The 24,296-nt window shown below is 47.2% G+C and overlaps 2 protein-coding genes across 13 annotated transcripts in view; one reads left to right on the top strand and one right to left on the bottom strand.

The window, feature by feature from the left end:
* LOC119176042 (uncharacterized) overlaps positions 1 to 24,296 on the top strand; it is a 475,621-nt gene that overhangs the window by 383,709 nt on the left and 67,616 nt on the right. For 8 of the 12 annotated variants that reach the window (XM_075881071.1, XM_075881082.1, XM_075881074.1 and 5 more), the window contains 2 exons: positions 18,475 to 18,602; positions 21,865 to 22,173. The exons of 2 other annotated variants lie outside the window; for them this stretch is intronic. In XM_075881071.1, coding sequence (XP_075737186.1) covers positions 18,475 to 18,602; positions 21,865 to 22,173 — 437 coding nt within the window. The remainder of the gene's footprint in view (positions 1 to 18,474; positions 18,603 to 21,864; positions 22,174 to 24,296) is intronic. 2 more of the 12 variants (XM_075881078.1, XM_075881081.1) reach the window with 1 other exon arrangement.
* On the bottom strand, positions 148 to 3,519 carry LOC142776769 (uncharacterized). The gene has a single exon (XM_075881093.1). The coding sequence runs from the start codon at positions 3,517 to 3,519 to the stop codon at positions 2,263 to 2,265; it is 1,257 nt and encodes a 418-aa protein (XP_075737208.1). The 3' UTR covers positions 148 to 2,262.

Here is a 24,296-nt window from a genome sequence, read left to right on the forward strand (position 1 = left end):
GACGTCCCCCGCTACGCCGCCGATCGCCAAAGAGAGGGAAGAACACTCAACCCTTTTTATCCGGTTCCCTCTTGGCTACGTGTCTCAATCACTTTCCACATACAGGGATTCGTGCTGGGGCCAGGAAGTAAAAGACGCTACGACCTGTTTCTGTTTACTGGTTAATTTAATTTAATACTAACTGCAAACATCGTAGAACCGCGCACATCAACCACTACACAAAATTATAACACATGATTTAAACACTCGCGACATTTGACACAGGGCAGGCACATAAAGGAAGTAACTGTAACAACACAAAGTTATGCATATATAAAGCAAACACGCGACGACACAGATGATAAAGTGATTAATTAACAAAACCGCGCAATGTCCCAATTTGCCGCATCCCTACCCGCAAAGCTCATTTAAGTAAGGGAGATGAAGTTCGTCTCACAGACTGTTCATGTTGACGGGGGCCTCGGAGCTGGCTGTTCGAGTTGGGACTCAGGGCTTCTTCCTGGTGTCATTGTCCGATTCGTCGGCGCCTTCATCGTCTTCGTCATCGTCGCCTTCGTCGTGCCTCTCAGAATGCTCCATTCACTCGCCTCCTATCCCCAACTTTCATTCTTCATCCTACCGTCTTTGCCCTAGTCATCATCTCATCGCTCCTCATCACTATCTCTTCGACTCTGTTATCTTCCTTTTCCGTTCCGTCTTTCTACCATCTCCATCTCAACGCTCCGTCTCTCTCCGACTCTTCACATCGTATCTCGGCTCCCAAGCTCGTCTCGTAGTCCCCTTTTTGTAGGACCCGACTCCGCCCTACCGGGGCACCAAACCCGTCCGCCACTCCACGCGGCATATATCTTTTCTTCTCCGTCCGAGTGTATCCTCTTCGGCGGCCACCCCCGCGGCCTACACCAGTAGAAAACCCTCTCCCAAACAAAGCCGAGCAAGTAACGATGTACAAACTCGAGCCTCAGGGAGAGGGATGGGCGAGCCGTTCGAAGACACTTTAATTACGGGCGAACAATGGTCCCGATGCTTTCGGCACTTGGCGAGCCAATGTCTAGACCAAGTCTCAACATGCAGCTCGGTGTCTCCCGTCGAATTCTCTGTAGCCGCCGCTTCTTCGTCGTTCACCGCCGCGGGCGACCATCCGCGCAGAATGCAGTAATAAGCCCTGGAGCCACAGAGGTTGACGGAAAGGCATACTGGGCCCGGCAAAGGCGCTTGCCGCAAAGGTGGCATTCTGCGAGCCAACAAAACATGTTCTGCTGCTCCCCCATACCACAGATCTCAAGGGTGTGTGCCGATTATCTCCATCGTACATTGTCAGACTGTTGGTAGACGACAAGGCGCCACCCGGTCCTCATGTTTGCGCGGGGGAGCCCGCGAGGATAGTAGAGATAATCCTTCTGGTACTTAACTCCGGAATGCCCTTTATGCGTGGGTTTGAGAAATGAGCGCACACATCTCGAAAGGAGCGGGGTTCTGTCCGTGTTTGCGGGGACGTCACAATCCCTTCATCTTGCACAAGAATTTTCCCAGCGGGAAAATTCAAACACGGGAAATGTGGCCGCTAACACCTTTGGGTTGCGCAGCGAAATTGAGACATTGCGGCAGTTTTAGGAATACGATACGCGAACACAGTACACTTGTGATTCAGCCGTGGCGGTGGCGCGTCGCTGAGAGGAACCAATCTTTGATTGTCGCTGAATCATCACCCACCACGAAGCAGTTTGATTCCTTATTTCTACCGCGCACAACACACTTGAACTCTTCAGAATCACTGCAGAAACTCGTGGATGACGCGTGGACAAAACGCACACTGGTCACAGCTGCTTGTCGGATGGTTTGGCACGCAGCGTTCAGTCATGAGTACGGAAGGTTCACTACCATGCGAGCACAACACACACTTTGTTTGCACTGTTCACTCTCGGCACAACCAAACAGAGTATACACACATTTCATTACGCTTTCATTCCACCCATGCACAAAACTTTAACATCTTATCGAACACTTCAACCAAACGAAAAGCGGGATGGCGGGAGTACATTGGTCATACAGGCAGCAACACTGAATTACCCTCGCGTACCATCTTCTGCCTCGCCTCATTTCAAAACACAATCAACAAAATAAAACAAGTGTACAAGCCAAAGCAAAATAATATAAAAACTTAAACTTCAACAGAAGGTCTTTACTAAAGTAACATGCACAATGACCAGGTAGAAATTATAAAACATAAAATGGCACACAACATTGCGGACTTTTATGACCCTAGCCAATCCCCGAGTGCTCAGCGTCTACCCGTATGCAGACTTCTTTCCCGACTCCGAGTCGCGGACCCTCATTAGATGTTCCGAACTTCAACCTTGTCGACTCAGTCGCGGAATGAGGCATGTGCGAAGCTATCTGACAAGACCACCGCTGCGCATGCCCGGGTTTGCTGCGGTGTACATCGAGTGTGCTGCAGTTCATCTCTGGCCCCACAAAAACTACCCCGTTGCGATCTAGGCATTCTTCAATCTCATCCACTTTCTCCAACGTTCGGTCTACCACCGTGTCGACCAAGACTCCGATAACTGTATCCTCAGAAAAACCATCCTCATCCAACTCCATATCTGTCACTCCTACTGGTAATGCCTCATCGTCTCGTGGGACCTTCGAGATAGAAACCACAGCTAAACCGTCCGTATCCGCTCCAGCAACCTCGACATTGACAGCATTTGTTTCACCCAGTGGCACCGGCGTGCCAGCGTTCCTCTCAAACACACACTCGCTCAATGGCGGAACATCCTCCTCGATCACAGAAATTACATTAACCTCTTCCGCACACGCTGAACCGTGACTCATTTTTAAGGAGCTTGTTTCCTCGCGGACATTTACGACTGCGATTGACCTCTGCGCGTCAACGTCATGAGGAGGGGTCGCGTCTAGGTTTCCAGATTCGAATTTTGTCACCATCTCCTTGTCTTTGTGAATGCGGCTGTTGCCCATCGGATTCCAATTTCGTCGCCGGTACCGGTGGCATTCTCGCCGAATGTGACCAAACCTGCCGCAGTTATAGCACCTGTCGGCATTAGGGAGTTGCTTCGGGTATTCCTGCCAATTTTGTTCTACCTTATTGCGTACTGCCAAGCTTTCCACAAGTTTTTCGAGGCGGTCAAGGCGGCTATGCATTTCATGAACATCCGTGTCCTCTTCTACATATCGAATGGGTAACGAATGGCTGCTCGACACTTTCTCATTCTGCTCCTCCTTGACTGCTATGGCAATGGCCTCGTCAAACGTTTTTGGGTCTCGAGAGAGAACAAATCTGCGGACCGGATCCCTCAGGCCTAATAAAAATTGCTGGAGCAATTGTTCGGCTAGAATTTCGCGGCGAAGTGAAGCTTTCACCGGATCCTGACTATCGGAGCTCGCCAGGGTGGCGGTCCCGAGGATGCGCAAGCGACTTGCAAATGACCTAACCTCCTCATCTGCCTTCTGCCTCGCGTTTAAAAACCGTTCCGTTTTAAAGATAAGTGGTTCCATATCGAACCTCTTGAGGGCCAAATATTTGAACTCAGAAAATTTTGAAGCCACAGCAACGCCTTCATCCCATCAGGCAAAATTGCGCGCCGCGCCTACCATCCTGCATCGTGCTATGCAGATCAGCTCATTATCCCGCCATCGACCCAAGTGACCGACCTGTTCCAAAATTTTCAAGAAAACCCCAATATCCGGACCCGTATCACCTCCCGTTAACGATGGAACCATGTCCGCTAACATTAACGCGCTCATCTCAAATAGGTCGTCTCTGTCGGTCATCTTATTAGCCTGCTCGTTCAATTTTCCGCCTCTCCTTCCCTAGTACGAGAGTCAAATCTCGCACCATTGCCCCAGCAGTAATCCCACCGCTGCCACCACTTAAGACATCCCCCGCTACGCCGCCGATCGCCAAAGAGAGGGAAGAACACTCAACCCTTTTTATCCGGTTCCCTCTTGGCTACGTGTCTCAATCACATTCCACATACAGGGATTCGTGCTGGGGCCAAGAAGTAAGAAACGCTACGACCTGTTTCTGTTTACTGGTTAATTTAATTTAATACTAACTGCAAACATCGTAGAACTGCGCACATCAACCACTACACAAAATTATAACACATGATTTAAACACTCGCGACATTTCACACAGGGCAGGCACATAAAGGAAGTAACTGTAACAACACAAAGTTATGCATATATAATGCAAACACGCGACGACACAGAGGATAAAGTCATTAATTAACAAAACCGCGCAATGTCCCAATTTGCCGCATCCCTACCCGCAAAGCTCATTTAAGTAAGGGAGATGAAGTTCGTCTCACAGACTGTCCATGTTGACGGGGGCCTCGGAGCTGGCTGTTCGAGTTGGGACTCAGGGCTTCTTCCTGGTGTCATTGTCCGATTCGTCGGCGCCTTCATCGTCTTCGTCATCGTCGCCTTCGTCGTGCCTCTCAGAATGCTCCATTCACTCGCCTCCTATCCCAACTTTCATTCTTCATCGTACAGTCTTTGCCCTAGTCATCATCTCATCGCTCCTCATCACTGTCTCTTCGACTCTCTTATCTTCCTTTTCCGTTCCGTCTTTCTACCATCTCCATCTCAACGCTCCGTCTCTCTCTGACTCTTCACATCGTATCTCGGCTCCCAAGCTCGTCTCATAGTCCCCTTTTTGTAGGACCCGACTCCGCCCTACCGGGGCACCAAACCAGTCAGTGTGATGCGGGTTCTTGTTGCTGATTTGTTTTTCTCCCGGGCTGAGCCTCAGAGAGTTTTGTTAATAAGGACAAAGCCGTTCGGTTTCCAAGAAACACACAAAAAGTTTAATTGAAAAGAAAAAAGGCAAAGATTCCTCACAAAACAAAACACTTAATAAACAGTTGACTGGACATGACGAAACACATCTGTAAACACCCAACAAAAACGTTCAAAGTCAGTAACTAAACCTAACGTTCGAAAGGGGCTGAGTGATGGGAGTAGCGCAAGAGTATCGGTGCAGTCTCACCCACAAGTTGGTTTTCGGCGGTGATGAGAAACCGGAACGCCGTGACTCCTGCGTCAGTGCGTGGGCTGGACGAGGACGAGGGAACGCTGGCTGCTGGCGACACGTCGAAAAGCCCTACCAAATCGTGATGGTTTCGGCTTGAGGAGCGTGGACACGTCGGAGACGGGAGAACGCAGGCTGGTGGCGACGCGTCCGGGAACTAGGGTCGACCTAGTCAAGCAGCTGGGCGCACAGCTCGGGCCCGGAGCCCGACGGCTGTAGCTCGCCTGCCGGAACCGAAGTCCGCAGGCTCTGGAAAGGAGTTCAGGACCGGATGGCCACGGTCCTTTGGAGCGGGAACCCGACAGCAGGAGGCCCCGGCCGGTGGAGGTCCTGTAGGCTCGGGTCCGGAACCCAACGGCCCATCTTCAGCGCCCGGTCCGGTGACGACCTTCCGCTTGCACTGCCTGCCTCGAATTCCCCTTGCTCTGGTCTCCCCAGGCTCCTGCTTCAGCTCTGGCCCACTTGTCTCGTTCTCATTGGAGATACTACTGTTTCGTGGTGTCAAGCCATTGGGCCTTGAAATCTCCGTGTTCGCTGCCCATTGGATGTTTTACCTTTTGTTTACTTCACGTCCTGCCACGCATCCTCGTGCTTGACGCTCTTTAACGTCGTCATTCTTGTTTAAGCAGCACCGCACGTGCACTCTGGTATTTCTCCTTTTGTTTTTTTTTTTTCCGTGACGCGCACTTTTCGAAGGCGCGCACTTTGAACGCGCACCACACATCACATACGCCCCCCTTTTATTCAAGTTTTTTTTTTTTTTAGAAAAAAAAAACTGCCGATGAGTGCGCGTTCTGCACTACGTCACAATTAAACCACATATTTGCACCACGCAGTTCAACACATCACCGGGCTACAGTTCGCTACATCGTCCAAATGTCCACACTTAAACTTTAGATTCACCCAATTGCATTTAAAAGTTCTGAAACCCGGAATAAACCTTTTTACCACAAAATCGACTATGGACAAAGCTACTTGTGTCCGCATCTAAAAGTCGAAGTCCAGAAAGAGCTACCGGTTTTCTAACCCTACACTCAGGTTATCGCGTCCCAAACCAGACGCACTGCCCTTCTCGCACGTTTCGAAAGTAACTGTGGCCAACATGCTTTTATGCACTTTCGCTGAAACGCGTGTCTGCGCCCCCGCCGGCCACATGAACGCTTACCGGTCACAGAGGAACAGGGCGCGGTCTCGAGCCGTCGGCGTCGACACGAAACGCACTGAGACACGAATGTCCAAATGCCACAATCTCTCACACAAATGCTTTCTTTTAGTTCACCATCTAATGAACACAAGCTCGGGGTGCCCTCAGCAAGCCCAAACGCTCCGACAAGCGTGTGAGGTTCCTGGATTCTTGAGAAGGGATGCCGTTGTGCTCGGTCATTATACAGCTCATCTTGAGTGGACTTAATTATAGGTTCAAAACCAATCACGTTCTCAGGTTCAAGACCCTGTCTGGCATTCTCCATACCTACTATCGAGCCCACCTCCGATTCGATACTGTTTATTTTGAAGAGTGCTTCAGCACTCCCATCGTGTTTTCTCGGACAAATAGCAGTTACGCTATCCTGTGAACTAGAATCCCCTCTCTCTCTGAGTGAGATATACGTATGGTCTAGGACCATTGACGTGGTGCCTGCTGCTACCTCTGTCGGTACAAAACAATCAGTGGCCACTATATCAGAGCCTTCATGGCATTCGCTGCCATCTTCCCAATGACGTTCTAGCGCTCCTTCCATGGAGCTATTGAGAGGTAGCCCTACCCCTTCCCGAAATGTGCTCGGCCTCTGAGACGTTCTGATACACACCTCATTCTGAATGGAGCTTCTTTGTTCCCTGCTATCGAAGCTTTGCTCCACAACATTTTCCACAGCTTCTAGGTCGCCCATATCCAGGCGCTCTTCTTCATAGGTGCTTGGCCTCTCAGAGGTCCCCAAGCAGCTAACGGAAGTAATATGTTCCCAGCCAGAGAAGCTTTCCGTCGCTTCAACAAACTCCTCATGACTCCTGCCTTCTTGGCTGTCCACCTCTCTGCCTTCCTCTATCTGAGCTTCTCGCTCCGAAGTAAGGCTGTCGCGAGGCTCGAGGCCAACCTTGCAGGAATCGACTTCCCTCCAGCAAACGCTGCTATCGGAGCAAACATTCACCGCTTGCTCGACCTTCTGCATCGCCAGCTGCCCCCTTTTCGCCATCGCAAGCTCGAGTCGCCGCTCGAAGTCCACCCTCTCTAATTGGAGCTGCTGCTTCAGTATGCGTGTCTGACGCTCTAGCAACACTTTATTTTCACGCGTTACGCGCTCTAGCTCCTCCTTCTTAGCTCTAAGCACCAATTCAAGCTTTTCCTTCGCCGCCTTTCGTTCTGCAGCCCGTTGCTCACGCTCCCTCTCCATCCGCTCCTCGTACCATACTCTAAACTCCGCTCCCGTCAGTCCCATTTTATCCGCCAACTCAATTAACTCCCACGTGTTCGTCATCGTGTTAACCGCGTCAAAAAATCTACTGGAAAAACAAACGACTTTGTCCTGTCGCGGACGCCAATTTGTGATGCGGGTTCTTGTTGCTGATTTGTTTTTCTCCCGGGCTGAGCCTCAGAGAGTTTTGTTAATAAGGACAAAGCCGTTCGGTTTCCAAGAAACACACAAAAAGTTTAATTGAAAAGAAAAAAGGCAAAGATTCCTCACAAAACAAAACACTTAATAAACAGTTGACTGGACATGACGAAACACATCTGTAAACACCCAACAAAAACGTTCAAAGTCAGTAACTAAACCTAACGTTCGAAAGGGGCTGAGTGATGGGAGTAGCGCAAGAGTATCGGTGCAGTCTCACCCACAAGTTGGTTTTCGGCGGTGATGAGAAACCGGAACGCCGTGACTCCTGCGTCAGTGCGTGGGCTGGACGAGGACGAGGGAACGCTGGCTGCTGGCGACACGTCGAAAAGCCCTACCAAATCGTGATGGTTTCGGCTTGAGGAGCGTGGACACGTCGGAGACGGGAGAACGCAGGCTGGTGGCGACGCGTCCGGGAACTAGGGTCGACCTAGTCAAGCAGCTGGGCGCACAGCTCGGGCCCCGCGGAGCCCGACGGCTGTAGCTCGCCTGCCGGAACCGAAGTCCGCAGGCTCTGGAAAGGAGTTCAGGACCGGATGGCCACGGTCCTTTGGAGCGGGAACCCGACAGCAGGAGGCCCCGGCCGGTGGAGGTCCTGTAGGCTCGGGTCCGGAACCCAACGGCCCATCTTCAGCGCCCGGTCCGGTGACGACCTTCCGCTTGCACTGCCTGCCTCGAATTCCCCTTGCTCTGGTCTCCCCAGGCTCCTGCTTCAGCTCTGGCCCACTTGTCTCGTTCTCATTGGAGATACTACTGTTTCGTGGTGTCAAGCCATTGGGCCTTGAAATCTCCGTGTTCGCTGCCCATTGGATGTTTTACCTTTTGTTTACTTCACGTCCTGCCACGCATCCTCGTGCTTGACGCTCTTTAACGTCGTCATTCTTGTTTAAGCAGCACCGCACGTGCACTCTGGTATTTCTCCTTTTGTTTTTTTTTTTTCCGTGACGCGCACTTTTCGAAGGCGCGCACTTTGAACGCGCACCACACATCACAGTCAGCCACTCCACGCGGCATATATCTTTTCTTCTCCGTCCGAGTGTATCCTCTTCGGCGGCTGCCCCCGCGGCCTACACCAGTCGAAAACCCTCTCCCAAACAAAGCCGAGCAAGTAACGATGTACAAACTCGAGCCTCAGGGAGAGGGATGGGCGAGTCGTTCGAAGACACTTTAATTACGGGCGAACAATGGTCCCGATGCTTTCGGCACTTGGCGAGCCAATGTCTAGACCAAGTCTCAACATGCAGCTCGGTGTCTCCCGTCGAATTCTCCGTAGCCGCCGCTTCTTCGTCGTTCACCGCCGCGGGCGGCCATCCGCGCAGAATGCAGTAATAAGCCCTGGAGCCACGGAGGTTGACGGAAAGGCATACTGGGCCCGGCAAAGGCGCTTGCCGCAAAGGTGACATTCTGCGAGCCAACAAAACGTGTTCTGCTGCTCCCCCATACCACAGATCTCAAGGGTGTGTGCCGATTATCTCCATCGTACATTGTCAGACTGTCGGTAGACGACAAGGCGCCACCCGGTCCTCATGTTTGCGCGGGGGAGCCCGCGAGGATAGTAGAGATAATCCTTCTGGTACTTAACTCCGGAATGCCCTTTATGCGTGGGTTTGAGAAACGAGCGCACACATCTCGAAAGGAGCGGGGTTCTGTCCGTGTTTGCGGGGACGTCACAGTGTCGTTCCAATCGTTGGCAGCTGCGGCCCGATTGCATTGGTCTAGCCAGTCATCTACGTCCTCGAATACATCACCATGAAACGGCTTCGAGGTGCTTGCTGTGCAGACGACGCCTGGGGTGAATGGGAGTTGGTCTACGATGCTCTCTTGTATCTGACTTGCCATTGTGGTGGTCATTCTTGCCGAGCTCAAGGTACCAAGGTCAGGAGTTAGTCCTAGCAAGCGACGGCTGAGGCGAAGTGCCAGGTTTTCCTCTAGAATTGTCGAAATGGTGGCAGAAGCTTGAAGCAGCTTGAGTTAAAACTAGCGAATTTGGATTGTACCCAGCACGTCTACCAGTTTGTCAAGGTAATAAATTCAGTGCAAGTAACAGTGTAGAAAACAGCAGAACAGCTTCGATCGAACAGCAAGAGTTCGTCGTCATTTTTTCACCGACAAAATCCTTCGACACGCACAAAATATGATGACACTAGTCACACAACAGCAAGAAACCCACTACATGCTCGTATCAATATTGTTGATAGGACCACAGACTGCACATACTAGTGCACAAGCAGTGGCATGCTGCATTGTGTCAGAACCTAAGCTCTGGCCTATTTTTCCACGCACCCACTGTGGCACCCTTCTAGTACCCTGTGCCATAGTTTTCTAAATATACACTAGAAGGAACTCTGGCACTAGTGTCTGGGGGAGCTGCAACGCATGGCGCTTTAGCGAGCACGGGAAATATTGGTAGTACACGAATTTGCCTAGTCTTCGTACTTTACATTCCTTTTGGATTTGCATGGCTTGAAGCTGCTTTGTCACGAAAGAACAATCAGCAATAGTTTATCAGTCACTTTACCACTTTAATCTTTTAGGCTTATCATTTCAAATTGGCTTGCGAAGTTCAAAACTGTTTGTCCTTTTCTTCGAAAGAAAAGGAAAACCAGCGACAAATGAAGCCACACGTGCGATTGGCCGCCCGCAAGTACGAAGGCTAGGCAAATCGGTGTACTACCCATCATTCCCATGTTCACTGAGTGATCACAGCACTCTAGTTAATTTTAGGAAACTCTATGCCCTATGCCACATTAGTCCAATAATTATGGAAGGCACTGCAGCGGCAACACCACAGGGTTATTTAATAGGGTAGCATGTAACGAACACATGCATCAAGATACCGGTGCACGAGTATAAGCGCAAATGTATCTGCTGATTTATGCAATGCTGATGCTGTTAACGCTACACTTATGTCATGTCACACAAGGGATCCAATTCTTCATAGTTAGGCATAGAAAATCTGCATATAGCCAGCTATATTGCCAACATATGGTGACAGCAAAGGAATACTCTTAGCCTGCCTTTCGGGTTGTTTTTGTAGAGGAGCCCACAAAAATGCAGGCAGTTCCCAATCATACCTCACTGCTTATTTTCTAGTAAAACGAGCAAAACTTGATTTAATTTTGAAGTAACTTTTTTAATGAAACGTCTTTTTTGAAAACCTTCTTAGTCGGCTTGAGCAGTTTATGGTATACAAAGAAAAAAAAAGACGCTAGCTTAGCAACAATGAATAAGTGGTTATGCGCTCTCTTCTGGGACAAAAACTTTGGCTTCCGGCAGTTTCACTTGTGCGCGCTCGAAACTCCACCCAGTTACTCTGAGTAAAACTAGTAAATACACCACACCAGACCGCACAGCTACAGCTACCCAGAAAGAAAACCACACGACATATAAGCAATTCACTAAATTACGTTCTCTGGGAGTGCTTTAATCGCGTCGCATCGATGTTTGTTGCTTCTTGAGCGAACAGCATACACAATGAAAAATGCTTCATTTAGGTTAATTGATGCCATATGGCTGCGCTGTATTGTCATACTTAATCGTCGTAATCGTGTATTCTGAAACCCGGAAGCACGGATAACACAATTGTACGGGCTCGGTCAGTAGGCCTAACCTTTGGTGGAAATCATGATGGTAGAACATGTAGTGTACAGATCCCAGCTTGGTACACTATATAATTTGCCCGCCATTATAAGCCCACCCATCATCTGCTTACTGCTTCCCAGCATTATCGCGATGGTGGGCAAAGCTTCTCAGCTTGGTACACCATGTGGCCCACCATAACAAGCAGCACCCATCATCTGCTTAGTGCTTCCCAGCATTATCGCAATGGTGGGAAGAGTTTCTCAGCTTGGTACACCATGTAGCCCACCATAATAAGCACCACCCACCATATGCTTAGGGCTTCCCAGCATTATCGCAATGGGGGGCAGAGTGTCCCATTATTGCCCACTATCTAGCCTCTGCTTTCCACCATCATTTCCACTTTACCCATCATCTGTACACCATGCCACCCAGTATGTCCCGGCATAACCACCATATTTTCCACTACGTCCCACCATAGCCATCATAATTTCCACCATGCCCACTATTATTTCCACCATGCCCACTATTATTTCCACTACGCCCACCATGTTTTCCAGTATCCACCATGGCAATTTTTCCAATAGGGCATAGACTCGAAGAAGCCTTTATTTCTCAGGACACCTACATATATACAGGACAGAGACACATACACAACGCCCCCTCTCGGGTACAAAGAACAGAACGAAACTGAAAATAAAATCACAATACAATATATTCCCTTCCTTATTTAAAGAGGTTAGTGGTGTTAGTAGGGGTTAGAACAAATAGAGGACACTTATATACACAAGTACACCCGCACTACTTCGACACATAGTCCTTCACCCATGCAGTAGGTCGTCGTTCTCGCTGCGGCTGCTCTGTTGCTTGCGTGGCAGCAGTCTGCACCGGCACAGGCTGAGACTGCGCAGGACCAGATGAGGTTGGTTGCACACTAGTAGGCTGTGGCACTGGCACCACAACAGCTGGGGCAGCAGAAGGCTGAAGTGGGGCAACCCTGCAGGAGAAGCTGGCAGAACGGGAGACTGATGTGATTGCACCGTTGTAGGAGAAGTAGGCACACAACGACAGCACGGCACAGCACACTCGCAAGGAAGTGGCAGAGCAGTTCACTGAAACACTCAGGAGGATGAAACTGGCTCGTCTGAGGAACTTTGGCAAGTTTTGAGGCGTTTCAGGTCCTATCATCTTGTAGCCAGAAGAATTAAGGTCCTCATTTCTTAACAACTTTTGTTGGCGGTGAAAAGACGCTATCTCCTTTGAAACGAATAGATTGCTTCCTGACACGAACAAAATCACCTACTGCGATTGTAGTCTCTTTGGCAGCTCTTCTGCGGTCCACATATTGTTTGCTGGTTTGCTGCTGCTTCTTGATTTTATGCCGTAATTGTGTGAGCTCTTTAGCTGGATCTTCTTCAAAAGCTGGTGCAGAAAAGCCTACTACATGCAGCCTTCTTCGGGGCATCCTGCCATGCAACAACACATCTGGTGCAACGCTGGTTGTGGCATGTGGTGCATCTGTATACACCCAGATACTCAGTTACTGCTTGGTGGAACAGTTGTCGCTCCAGAAGACACACCTGTACATAGTTCCTAATAGTTCGATTGAAGCGTTCAATTTGTCCATGAGCGTGAAGATAGTAACCTGATGAATGAGACAAGCGAAAGGACGCTATCTTCTTTGAAATGAATAGACTGCTTCCTGACACGAATAAAATCACCTACTGCTATTGTAGTCTCTTTGGAAGCTCTTCTGCGGTCCACATATTGTTTGCTGGTTTGCTGCTGTTCCTTGATCCTATGGCGTAATCGTGAGGGCTCTTTAGCTGGATCTTCTTCAAAAGCTGGTGCAGCTACTACATGCAGCCTTCTTCGGGGCATCCTGACATGCAACAACACTGCTGGTGCAACGCTGGTTGTCGCATGTGGTGCATCTGTATACACCCAGATACTCAGTTACTGCTCGGTGGAACAGTTGTTGCTCCAGAAGACACACCTGTACATAGTTCTTAATAGTTCGATTAAAGCGTTCGATTTGTCCACTAGCCTGAGAATGGTAAACTGATGAATGAGACAAGCGAATGGTTCGATCGTGAAGAAATTTTGTGAATTGACGAGAAATAAATTGTGGCCCGTTGTCAGTGACTATTTCTTCAGTATAACCCTCTCGTGAAAATACGCCGGTTAGAAACTCCTTGACTGTACTTGTGGACACGCTGCTACAGAAATAGGCTTCGGGCCATTTTGAAAGATAATCCACGAGCGTGATTATGAACCTGTTGTTCTGAGGCACATGTTCAAGGGGGCCCACAATATCAATGCAAAGTTTTTGCTATGGTCGCTGAGGTCATTCTACGGGCTGCATGTGGGCTGGTGACATTTTTACAGACTTATCTGCCTCCAAGCACGCACTACAGTTTTTTACGTTTGTTTCGACTTCTTTGTCCATACCAGGCCTCCAGAACTGTTTGCGGGGTCTTGCTTTCGTGCGCGTGATGCCCTGATGCGTCTTATGCATGGTGGCGATGATGTGGGCAAGAAGAATAAGGAACGACCAGCTGCTGTGCACGCAACAATAAGTCATCAATTACTGAAAGTTCTTCACGTATGTTGAAAAATGGCTTGATCTGCTCACGAATGCATGTCTGGTGGCCAAGAATTCATCACAAAAGATTTGACCTGTTGTAAGCATACGTCACCAAAAACAGCTTGCTTGAATTCTTCTTTAGAGATTCAAGCAGGCTCAACAAGTGAGACAATGTCATGATCTGTCCCAAGTTAAGCTTCTGGAGCAGGGCTTGGTAGACGAGAAAGAGCGCCTGCTACAGTGTTCGTCGACTGTTTTTCATACTCGACAAGAATATTGTAGCGGAGGAACCTAGCATCCCAGCGCGCAATGTGAAGTGGACGTCGTCCTGATCCTTGTGATGCCAGCAAAGAAACCAATGCTTGATGGTCAGTTTGAAGTGTGAACTGGTGCATACAAAGGTAGGTATGCCATTTTACACATTCCCAGATGCATGCAAGCGCTTCGCGTTCACCGACCGAATACTTTCATTCTGTAGGTGATAGTGTGCAGGATGCGAAATCTATCGTGCGCAGTTCACGCCCATCTTTCTGCTGCAATACTGCTATAAGCCCACAGTCAGATGCATCAGTTGACGCAATCACCGGCATTGCTGGGCCAAGCATATGCAGTATTGTTCTAGATAAAAGGAGCTCTTTGACTCTCTTGAAACATCTGTCTGCTTCTGCTGACCAAATAAAAGGTTCATTTCAATATAGTGAGTGTCTCATAGGTTCCACCACCTGAGCCAACCGAGGGACAGACATGGTGTAGTACTGTACCAAACCAAGAAACGAACGTAAGGTGGCTATATTTGTTGGCACTGGCGTTTTTACGAAAGAATCTACCTTCTCTGGAAGTGGCGCGATACCATTGGTAGTCACCTTATGCCCAGGGAAAGTCAGCTTCCGAGCGTCGAAAATACATTTGTTATATATCTTCAAGCCTGCTGTCTTAATCTTCTGAAGGACAGCTTTCAGGTTCAGAAGGTGCTCATGGGCTGTCTTTCCAAATACAATTACATCATCGATGTAGGATAGGACACCTGAACAGCCATCAAGAATCGTTGCCATCAACTTTTGAAAGGTTGCAGGGGTAGAAGCCAATCTAAAACACATTCTTTTGAACCGGAACAGACCTTCATGGGTAATTAAAGCAGTGAGATCCTTGCTATCAGGGTGCAAGACAACCTGATGGTACGCAGAAGCCAAGTCTAGTGTAGAAAAATGGGTAGCATCTACAAGGGCGTGAAGAAGTTCCTCTGTGTGGGGTAATAGAAAACTGTCAGGGACAATGGCCTTATTTGGCTCATGAAGGTCGACACATAATCTGATACTGTCAACCTTCTTGGCAACAACGACAATAGGAGAAACCCATTCTGAAGCGTCACTCTTTTGTGATGTCGAGGTCCAGGAGCCTGTGAAGCTCGGCACACATTTTTGCCCAAATAGATAAGGGAAGACGGCGAAGCTTCGACGATATCGGCTCCACTTCTGGACGTGTCTTAACTTTGTACGAATCCCTTAGCAAGGCCAAGCTCAGAATTGAAAAGCACAGAAAAGTCACGTTCTAAAACTGGTGGAAGCCTTCTATAATTGCACCGCGTGTCCTTTGTAGTAACATCGAAGTGTGCCATATTCTCAACTACACTTCTCGTAGGAGAAGTGGACATTTGAAGGCACTCCAATGTTGCACCTTCAATATGTATCTTAAGTGCCTTTATGCCATCAAGGCCAATCAAAGAATTACCTCGATGGACAACATAGAACAGGAGCTGCTCACTCCAGCCCTAGAAAATAACCTCGGCCCAGAAGCAGCCATACACAGAGATTGCAGGTTTTGAATAATCAAGCAAGGAAACGCGGGGAGCAGGTAAGAGTGACAGGTTAGGGAACCTGTCAGTGAACACTTCGTCGGAGAGAACAGAAACGGATGAGCCCGAATACACTAAAAGTGTCAACGTGACATCAGAAATTTGCAATTTTGTGTTGACCGTATCCTGCGGCGAGTGATGGACGGCCAGAACTTGCTCGGCATTATCGGGTGTCGAAGGAGCGTCGTCACACTTAAGCTCATGAACCTCTGCTTGCGCAAGCCGTTTCTGTTTACAAACGCACTGAAGGTGACCTTTCCGATGGCAGAATAAGCAACGCTGGCCTAGAGCTGGACATCAAGACCACAAAGCGTTGTGGTTCCGGCAGCCACAATGAAAACAATGCGGTGAATGAGAAGGACCACTCTGTGACGCAAGTGAGACGCCATCAAGTGTTGACGGACTATCCTCTGCTTTCGGGCATGCACTTCCTTTCTTCAATGAGTGCTTAGCATGCGTATGTGAATGTTTCAAAACAGGCTGTACAGAAGCATAAAACTCATTTAATTCTTCGCTCGCATGCTCAAACTGCCCTAGTGAATGAAAGCGCACAACCTTCAAGTAGGAGATGCTCGCGTACACAATTTGATGAAACGCTGGCCACAAACTGGTCTCAAAGAGCATCGTCCTCAGAAACAAAAGAACAAAAATATGCGAGCTCCCGCAACGTCGCGACAAAGTCAGCAACAGACTCGCCTGTACTTTGGTACCGACGATCGACGATGGAATTGGTGGGGTTCTACGACGACGTTGCTGGTTGACGCGAAGTGTGTCCCGAGCGCCGCGATTGCTACGTCATAGACATTCGGTGCAGTTGGCGTCCCAGTTGCGTCGGGCTCGTCGGCAGACGTAGTTGGTGTTGTAGCTGCGTCGGCTGGTAGCGTGTTGAAAATGCGCTATCCCTTTGTTTCAAGGCAGTGAATGAGGATGGCTCTGTGTCGCTCCGGCGAAAATTCGGTAGCTCAAGAAGCTAGCACGCAAGTCTCGAAGATGCGATGCCACTGTTCCCATGGCAGGGCTGGACGGCCGGGGCTGAGCAGGAATGACGGTGGCGGGGTCAACCCAGAACAGCTCATGGTAGCTGGACCCTGGTTACACTGGCGAAAAAAATAGATCTGCGGAGCGGAGCCTGGAAACGGTTGCGAAGCAGCATTACTTGCAGTTTACCTCGTAGCTATTGTAGTGTCTGTAGAGCGACCATAAACAGTCCAAAACATGGACTCGAAGAAGCCTTTATTACTCAGGACACCTACATATATACAGGACAGAGACAAATACACAACGCGCCCTCTCGGGTTCAAAGAACAGAATGTAACTGAAACTAAAGTCACATTACAACCGTCTCATTTCACGGTGTTTATCACGCCAAGCGTGAGGGGTGATTTATGGCCCATTTCAAGAGAGTTTGCATTGTGTACACTTTCATAAATTATTTTTTATGACAGTTTGGGCACTAGTGACAGAGTTTAAAACTAAGTTGGGGCTGCATCATCTGGCTTGTACATGCTAGAATGTATTGTGAGTTTCATATCTTGCAAATAAAATTTGAAGGCCAACTCCGGCAATATTTTCAGGTCAATGGATCTGAATGAAGTTTGCTGTGTATGTTCCGTTGCATATTTCTGTAATTTATACCAAAAAACATGCTTGAGAGATGTGCTAATTATTTGCAAATAAATTTGAAAGATTACTTAAAGCGCTCACCGGGCTTGCCAGAATTATTTGCAGCAGTGTCTGTGTGACGTCATGTTTGGCATGTCAACGGAAATGACGCAGCTGATGGCATCACTAACTTTTCCCCCAATTGTGTTTACTCTCCTGGTCACAATGCAACGGTCGCAGTGTTTGGCACGGTAAGCTTTCTTACCCTGTGGTATTCGGCTGGCTCTGCTCAGCGCGCTTGCCTCTCCCTCGAGTGTTCGCACAACCTGGCTTTCACAGTTTTCATACTCCGCACCAGCAGGACCTGTATACCACTTCCGGCTCTTACCGAATGGTATGTCATACGTAGGCAGTGAGCTTTGTGTGGTTTTGATATTGCCTTCTTGCTTATTAAAAGTATTTTCGAAGTTTCTGTGCATTAGTATTGTACCACGTATTTAGGAGAAATTATTATTATTATTATTATTATTATTATTATTATTATTATTATTATTATTATTATTATTATTATTTCAGCTATTAGGCTCGTGGCAAGAGTTTCTCAGGGACACAGAATCACGATCACCCTCACATAGTTGCGAAATCGCTGGAGTTGGCCTTTAAATACTTGAGTATTTCAATTAATAAAGCGTCTCTGTCCATAATGATGGTGCATCCATATTTGTGCCTAGCTTCACTGGTGACAACACAAATAGAAGTCATAGCCTGTGTGTTGTACTAGAAGAGACACTCGCACTACCAGATCAATTATCTTCATTGCTTTTGTCTGCACATAGCAGGTACAAATAAGGATGTGGCAATATGAGATCTCAGATGTCAGCATTTATTCATCCCACAGTGCTGCTTAGATTGTTACTGTTTATTGATGTAAATCAAAGTCATTTCAAGTTGTGCATTTACTATGAAACTTATGTTGGCTATATATTGTAACTTGTGGAATATGTTTTTTCAAATCGTATGTTTCTCTTCAGAAATGACCTTTGCTTCATGTGCACAATGTGCGTTTTGCTTTTGAAAAATTTAGTTTTCCAAATATAAAAATAGCTTTGTATCGTTTACTTTTCATCACCAGCAATATTAGTGCAGAAATGCTTCATAAATAATAATGATTGAATTCATTTCATTTAAGGTGATAACACAGATTTGAAGAGGAGCACAGCAACTACAGTGACACCTAGGGGAGGCCCTGTAGAAAGTTCTGAATCTGAAGCCAAGCCAAGCCGTTACTCTTCATTGCGACAACGTTCCCTTGCAGAGGTATTGATGAGCAATTGATAGAGGGTTATGATTTTATGATTATTGCTTGTTTGAACAGGTATTTTTTATAATACTTCAATATTTTATATAATATGGAGTCACAGGTCAATGAAGCCGTGCAGCTCCGTATATATAGTCTGTCATAGTTTCGTTCTCTCATTGAGCTCTTGCGTCGACATAGGCGACCCATTGACAGAACAGGAGAGGCTTGTCAAATTCAGTTTTTAATGCCATTATTCATGATGTCCAGTCAGCGTGCAGGTGCCCAGTAGTTTGGTGCCAAGGGGCTGTGCGGCCCCTAAGTCGCGAGATTCCTGCGTTGATTGTTGCTGCCTCAGTCCGTGCGCACCACTCGCGCATTGATTCTACGGCAGTCTCCCACCGAGCGAAGCGGTCTGACTCAGTTCCCGAATAGGTCGGCAGGGTTCCTGTCAGATCTGCTGTCGTAGTTATTTGCAGCTGAGCACTGGTGGCGTTGTTGTTCAATGTGCCTGGTGGTGTTCCCAACTACCTTTCGAGAAGTCGCGCCATCATTTGCAACGTAGTGTTGAGCATCGCGAGGTCCGTTGTTCTGTTTGCGTTTTCGTTCGGCGTAGTTCAATTTTCGATGGCGTTCGTGCGTGTCAAGCAATTTGGAGAGATGCTGTCTTCGAAAATAACTTGAAGCGTCGTAAACTTCAGCTCGTTCGTTCCAAAAGCCGCTTCATCCGCGATGAGCGGGGAGTTTTTCACTTCGGTGTGGTCGGTCTCCATACTAGTCGTTGTCACTGGCTGCACTTGCTGTTGCTAGGCCTCGGTACGTACAGTGTTATCTTCTCCCTTCGTCTTCTGCTCTACGTCGGCTATAGGTTTGTTGTTAAGTCCTCGTCGTCATGTCAGTGGTTGATGCGTACGATGACAAGTCTGATTGAACGACAAACAACTGACTTATTAACGATTTGAAGAGATTACATAACTGATGCCTCGTGAACCGCTTCGTCATCACCCCAACCATCCTCTCTGTTCCCCTTGCGGCCACTCTCTTCAACCGCTAATATTCGCACAACATCACGATAGGTGATGCCAGCTGTCCGTAGTGGATGTAATGCCTAACAACTACCATAACCCGCACTTCATTCCTTGTTTGTACACCCAGCTCCATTTCGTTCGCACAAAGTTATCATCATCATAAGGTTTCCATATCATATTTGTCTACTACTGCAGCCTCTATTTCATTTGTTCCTAGGACAGCAGGAGATTGGAACGGTTTACCTGCCTTAATAACGGATATCACTAATACAACTGTATTTAAAAATGTCTTATCCAGCCTACTGCAACATTGCTCGTTTGTTTCTTCTCCATTGCTTGTATCTACTTCATTTGATGTTCTCTAATGTCCTTTATGAAATTTTTTTAATTCTCCAACTTTACTGTTATGCTTCTTTTTCTTTCTTTTTTTGTTAAGTAGACCCCACTCCCTCTAAAATTTATTTGTACCTTGAGGGTATTTTGAATAAATACATAAATAATTGCTAAAAATATCACAAACAAATCTTTTGCTGTCAGGGCTCCTTTAAAACTATCACTAACATACCAGTGGTTTGGAGCGGGTGGATGAGACTTGCGCCATCATTGTTTCTTTTTTTTTTGAGGGCTCATTGGATATAGAACCTCACAGTGTAGGTTCATTAGGTGATACATTGGGTAGCTGAGAGCTTTTATACTCATCTGTTACCCGCACTCAATGAGAATTGGGATGTAAATGTAAGTGAGAATAGTGTGGGAGGGGTTTTCGTGTGTGTTTCAATGGCCGCATCGATAAACATGTGATGTAGGAAGTATTTCTAAAGTGCTTCTTGTAACATTTTTCTTGATCACATTTGTGGTGCCCTGCGAGGTAAAGAGATCCTAATTAAGAAAATGATATTCTCTAGTAAAATACTACTTATTATAATAGAAATGTAGCTCTTTCAGTGAGAAAGCTCTTGATAAAGTAGAAAGGTACAAGCAAAAAATACAGGCGACATTGTCTTGAAGTGTCTTCACCATCTTGGCATGGTTTTAAACATAGTCTGTTAGGGTCTATATAATTCCTCATTCGTAGTGAGGCTGATGATGATGAACATTTGGGCCCGCCACAGTGGTCTAGTGGCTAAAGTACTAGGCTGCTGACCCGCAGGTCGGGGGATCGAGTCTTGGCTGCGGCAGCTGCATTTTCGATGGAGGCAATAATGCTGTACGCCGGTGTGCTCTGATTTGGGTGCACGTTAAAAAACCCCAGGTGGTCAAAATTTCCGGAGCCCTCCACTACTGCGTCTCTCATAATCATATGGTGGTTTTGGGATGTTAAACCCCGCAGTCAATCAAATCAATCACTCATAACGGAGTAAATGGCGCCAGTATCCACGAGTGCAGTAGTCGAATGATTGTCGACGGTTATAGAAATATCGACGGAAATCGCTGCTTCACGTTCAGAAAATTTCGTGACAGAAATATTGGCGTCGTCAACGTGTCATGGTAGAGGATGTTTGTCAGTTCGGTCAACATCGGCCTTACCCCCAGAGGTAAGGCCACCATATGATTATGAGAAACACCGTAGCCCTCTACTACGGTGTCTCTCATAATCGTATGGTGGTTTCGGGACGTTAAACCTCACAGTCATCATCGATGATGAATATTGGTAAAAAATTCATGAGGATGGACAGTGATGTGTTGGAAAGTATAGGGAATAAGGTTAGAGGTAATGTATATGTGAACAAAAAAAAGTGGACGAAAAGATAAGGTGGTACCAGCAGGCATTGAACCTGAGTCCTTTGAATAACACATCAAATGCTCCACCATCTAGCTACGGTGGCAATCATTCCTTCGGCCACTTTATAGGGTATATATTTTCATTTAAATGTGGGAAGATCAGTCAGCGATGCCTGTTGTCATTACGGCAAGCGTGAAACACTTTTGTGTCGGTTGTAGGTATCTAATGATGATTAGGCAATGTGTCATCATCTCTGCTGATTCTTGCGGGGCTGAGGATTGCCAAAAAGCCTAGATAGAAGAAAAGTCTGCTTGTTAGAATATACAGAGCACCCAGAGCTTGTAGCACTGAAGCATGCCGCATTGTTGATCATTACGGCATTCTAAACTCAATGTCTTAACCTAATGTGTGCGTCTACTTAAAATTTTAGAAAGTTTTCAAAGTTGGTTCTGGGGCTTTTTAATGCTGCCCACAAGCTCATTTTTTTTTCCTGTGTAGAGCTTCATGACATGTTTATCTGCTGCTGTCCAGGAGGATGGAAACCTCTCAAGTACCGTGTCTACTGCTGGTGAGGGGGGCACTGGCACCGATTTGGAAGATGGTCATGGGGTCACCGCTGACTCATTAGACAGTCCAGGCCGCATTGAACCTTACTCTGATCAAGAGGACTTTGATGGAGAAATTGTATTGGATCCAGGATTACACAGGGGTGACCTAAATGATGATAGTGGCATTAACACTGGCACACGTGGCTTAGAAGATGAGCTAGAGGAATGTCTTGACGAGGAAGATGATGATGAGGATTGTCTCAAAGGAGAGAGGCAGCAGGACGAGGGCAAGGTATGTTTTCCTTTGCTTATCGTTGGGGCTAACACTGTAATGACATGTACAGTGTTAGTGGGATGTGTGCCCAGTAGACTGACAGGTGTGTGTCCTTTACTGCTGATCCAGATATCTTGGTGCACTTTACTGCATATGAAACAGTGCAGGAACTGGGTGAACAAAAGGCCAGTGCTTTGTTCAAGTTCAGTGATGTTATTTGTGCACCAATTATCTTCACAGGTGAATCCTGTTGCGTTTAAACTGCATTTGAGAAAGCTGCATCTACCATGCTCTAAAGAAGTTGTTCAGGCCAACAAAAGTTGAATGGCTTGAAACGCCACTTATCTGTATCATTAAAAGTGACCAGTGGTGGTTGAACGGCTGCATTAATAGCAAACTGGACCGTGCCAAGCTCCATTAAATCATGTGCTCTTGTATTTGTTGGGAAAATTTTTTCTTCCAGTAATTTTCACCGAAAGAATGCAGTTCGCTGAGTAAATTTTCTATATGGCTGGCATTGTAAAAACTAGCCAAGTATGCTCTGAAGGTGAATTTAGTTTTTTAATGTCCAATTTTTCGAACGTGCTTACAGCCTTGTGCCAGTGAAAAAAAAATAGTCAGTGACTGAATTCATCATCAATATTCTCGCACTTGGTATGCTAATTTTGCAGTTAGAGTTTGGAGTATCGTTACTATGAAGCACCCACCAGATGTTGGGTCATTCCACACCAAGTGTGACAACCATTTCAACACCCATCTCAAATGAATTTGAATTGTCCTGATTTCTTGCATTGAAAAAGTGAATTACCACAATACATTGGAGCAAAAATAATTTTGGTGGCATGGGCGCTATCTCAATTTGATAGTTTGTCATACGAATGTTGTTTGTCAAAAAATTTATTCTGAGACAATCATTTCAATACCATAGTTGGTTGACATATTAAACAAAAGTGCTTTTGTCAAGTATTTATAGCTCAACAATATTACTGCAATTTTTGTGCCATCTTGTAGTACAGTGAGTCTTTTTTAACTAGAAGCCGTCAAATCCGGGGAAAATTGCGAGATAAACGGTGTTTCAAGTTAAGCAAAATGCTGAAAATGTTTGCCCAGGTCACTGCAAAATTTAAGCCAGCAATGTCGGGAAACGCCCCAGTGCACGAGAAAGCTACTGTAGTAAAGGCACAAGAATTTTCAGAGAAAAATAATTTATTACCGAGGACAAAAAGTGCATGATGCTCACCTGTTTCGCGTTTGGTGCGAGAAATGCATTTTTTAGTTGCTCAACACATCGCATGAGACGTTGGTCGCTGCCGCTGCCTTCGATCTTATTGTGGAGCAAGCATGGCAAGTTACGTGTTTTTGTCGTCCTAGGCACTTCTCAGGGCTCTTCTGTGTGGTCATCTGCATTGTTCACGACCATCTCATCGATATCCACGTCCAACAGCATACCGTTAACGGGGATGTCCGCCTCGTAGTGCGCGTACTCCTCAAAGGCAATCTCGCCGTCTTCAATATCGCTCACGCAGCCAGTTGCCTTGTGCACTTCACTGCACAGCTCATCGCAGCCGCTAAATTCCACGCCAATGTCTTCTTCGATCGATGCCGGGGCTCGAGAAAACCCGGCATGAGCGATGCAGCTGGCAATCTCCAGCGGGCATATTTAACGCCAGGCTTCGGCCACACAGCAGATTGATCTCATACTTCTTTTCATTGTCGTATGGCAGCAGAACACGGTGCAGCAGGCTTTTTCTATAATATTTCCAGGCCATCTCAATGACTCCGTGAAGCATAGGCTGGAGAACGGACGTCATATTTGGCAGCAAGAATTCCAGCACAACAGCCGGCAAGTTGTCGATTTTTTCGTGACCGGGGTTACCCACAGCAAACAACAATTTCCGACAGTCCTTAGCCATCTTCCGGTCAAGTGCACAGACATGCTCTTTGAAAAGTGCCGCCGTCATTCAGGCCGTTTTATTTGTGCCGTTGGTCACATCCATCGGGAGCCGTGCATATTGAAAACACCTGGAATTCAGCGACTTGCCAATTATGAGGAAGGGCAGCTTTTCATCGCCGGTAGCGATGGCACCAAAAGGAATTATAATTCTGTCCTTGCGTTGCTTAGCACCTAAGCACTCTTCACA

The sequence above is a fragment of the Rhipicephalus microplus genome, chromosome X, assembly GCF_043290135.1.
Source record: "Rhipicephalus microplus isolate Deutch F79 chromosome X, USDA_Rmic, whole genome shotgun sequence".
Classification (NCBI taxonomy): Eukaryota; Metazoa; Arthropoda; class Arachnida; order Ixodida; family Ixodidae; genus Rhipicephalus; species Rhipicephalus microplus.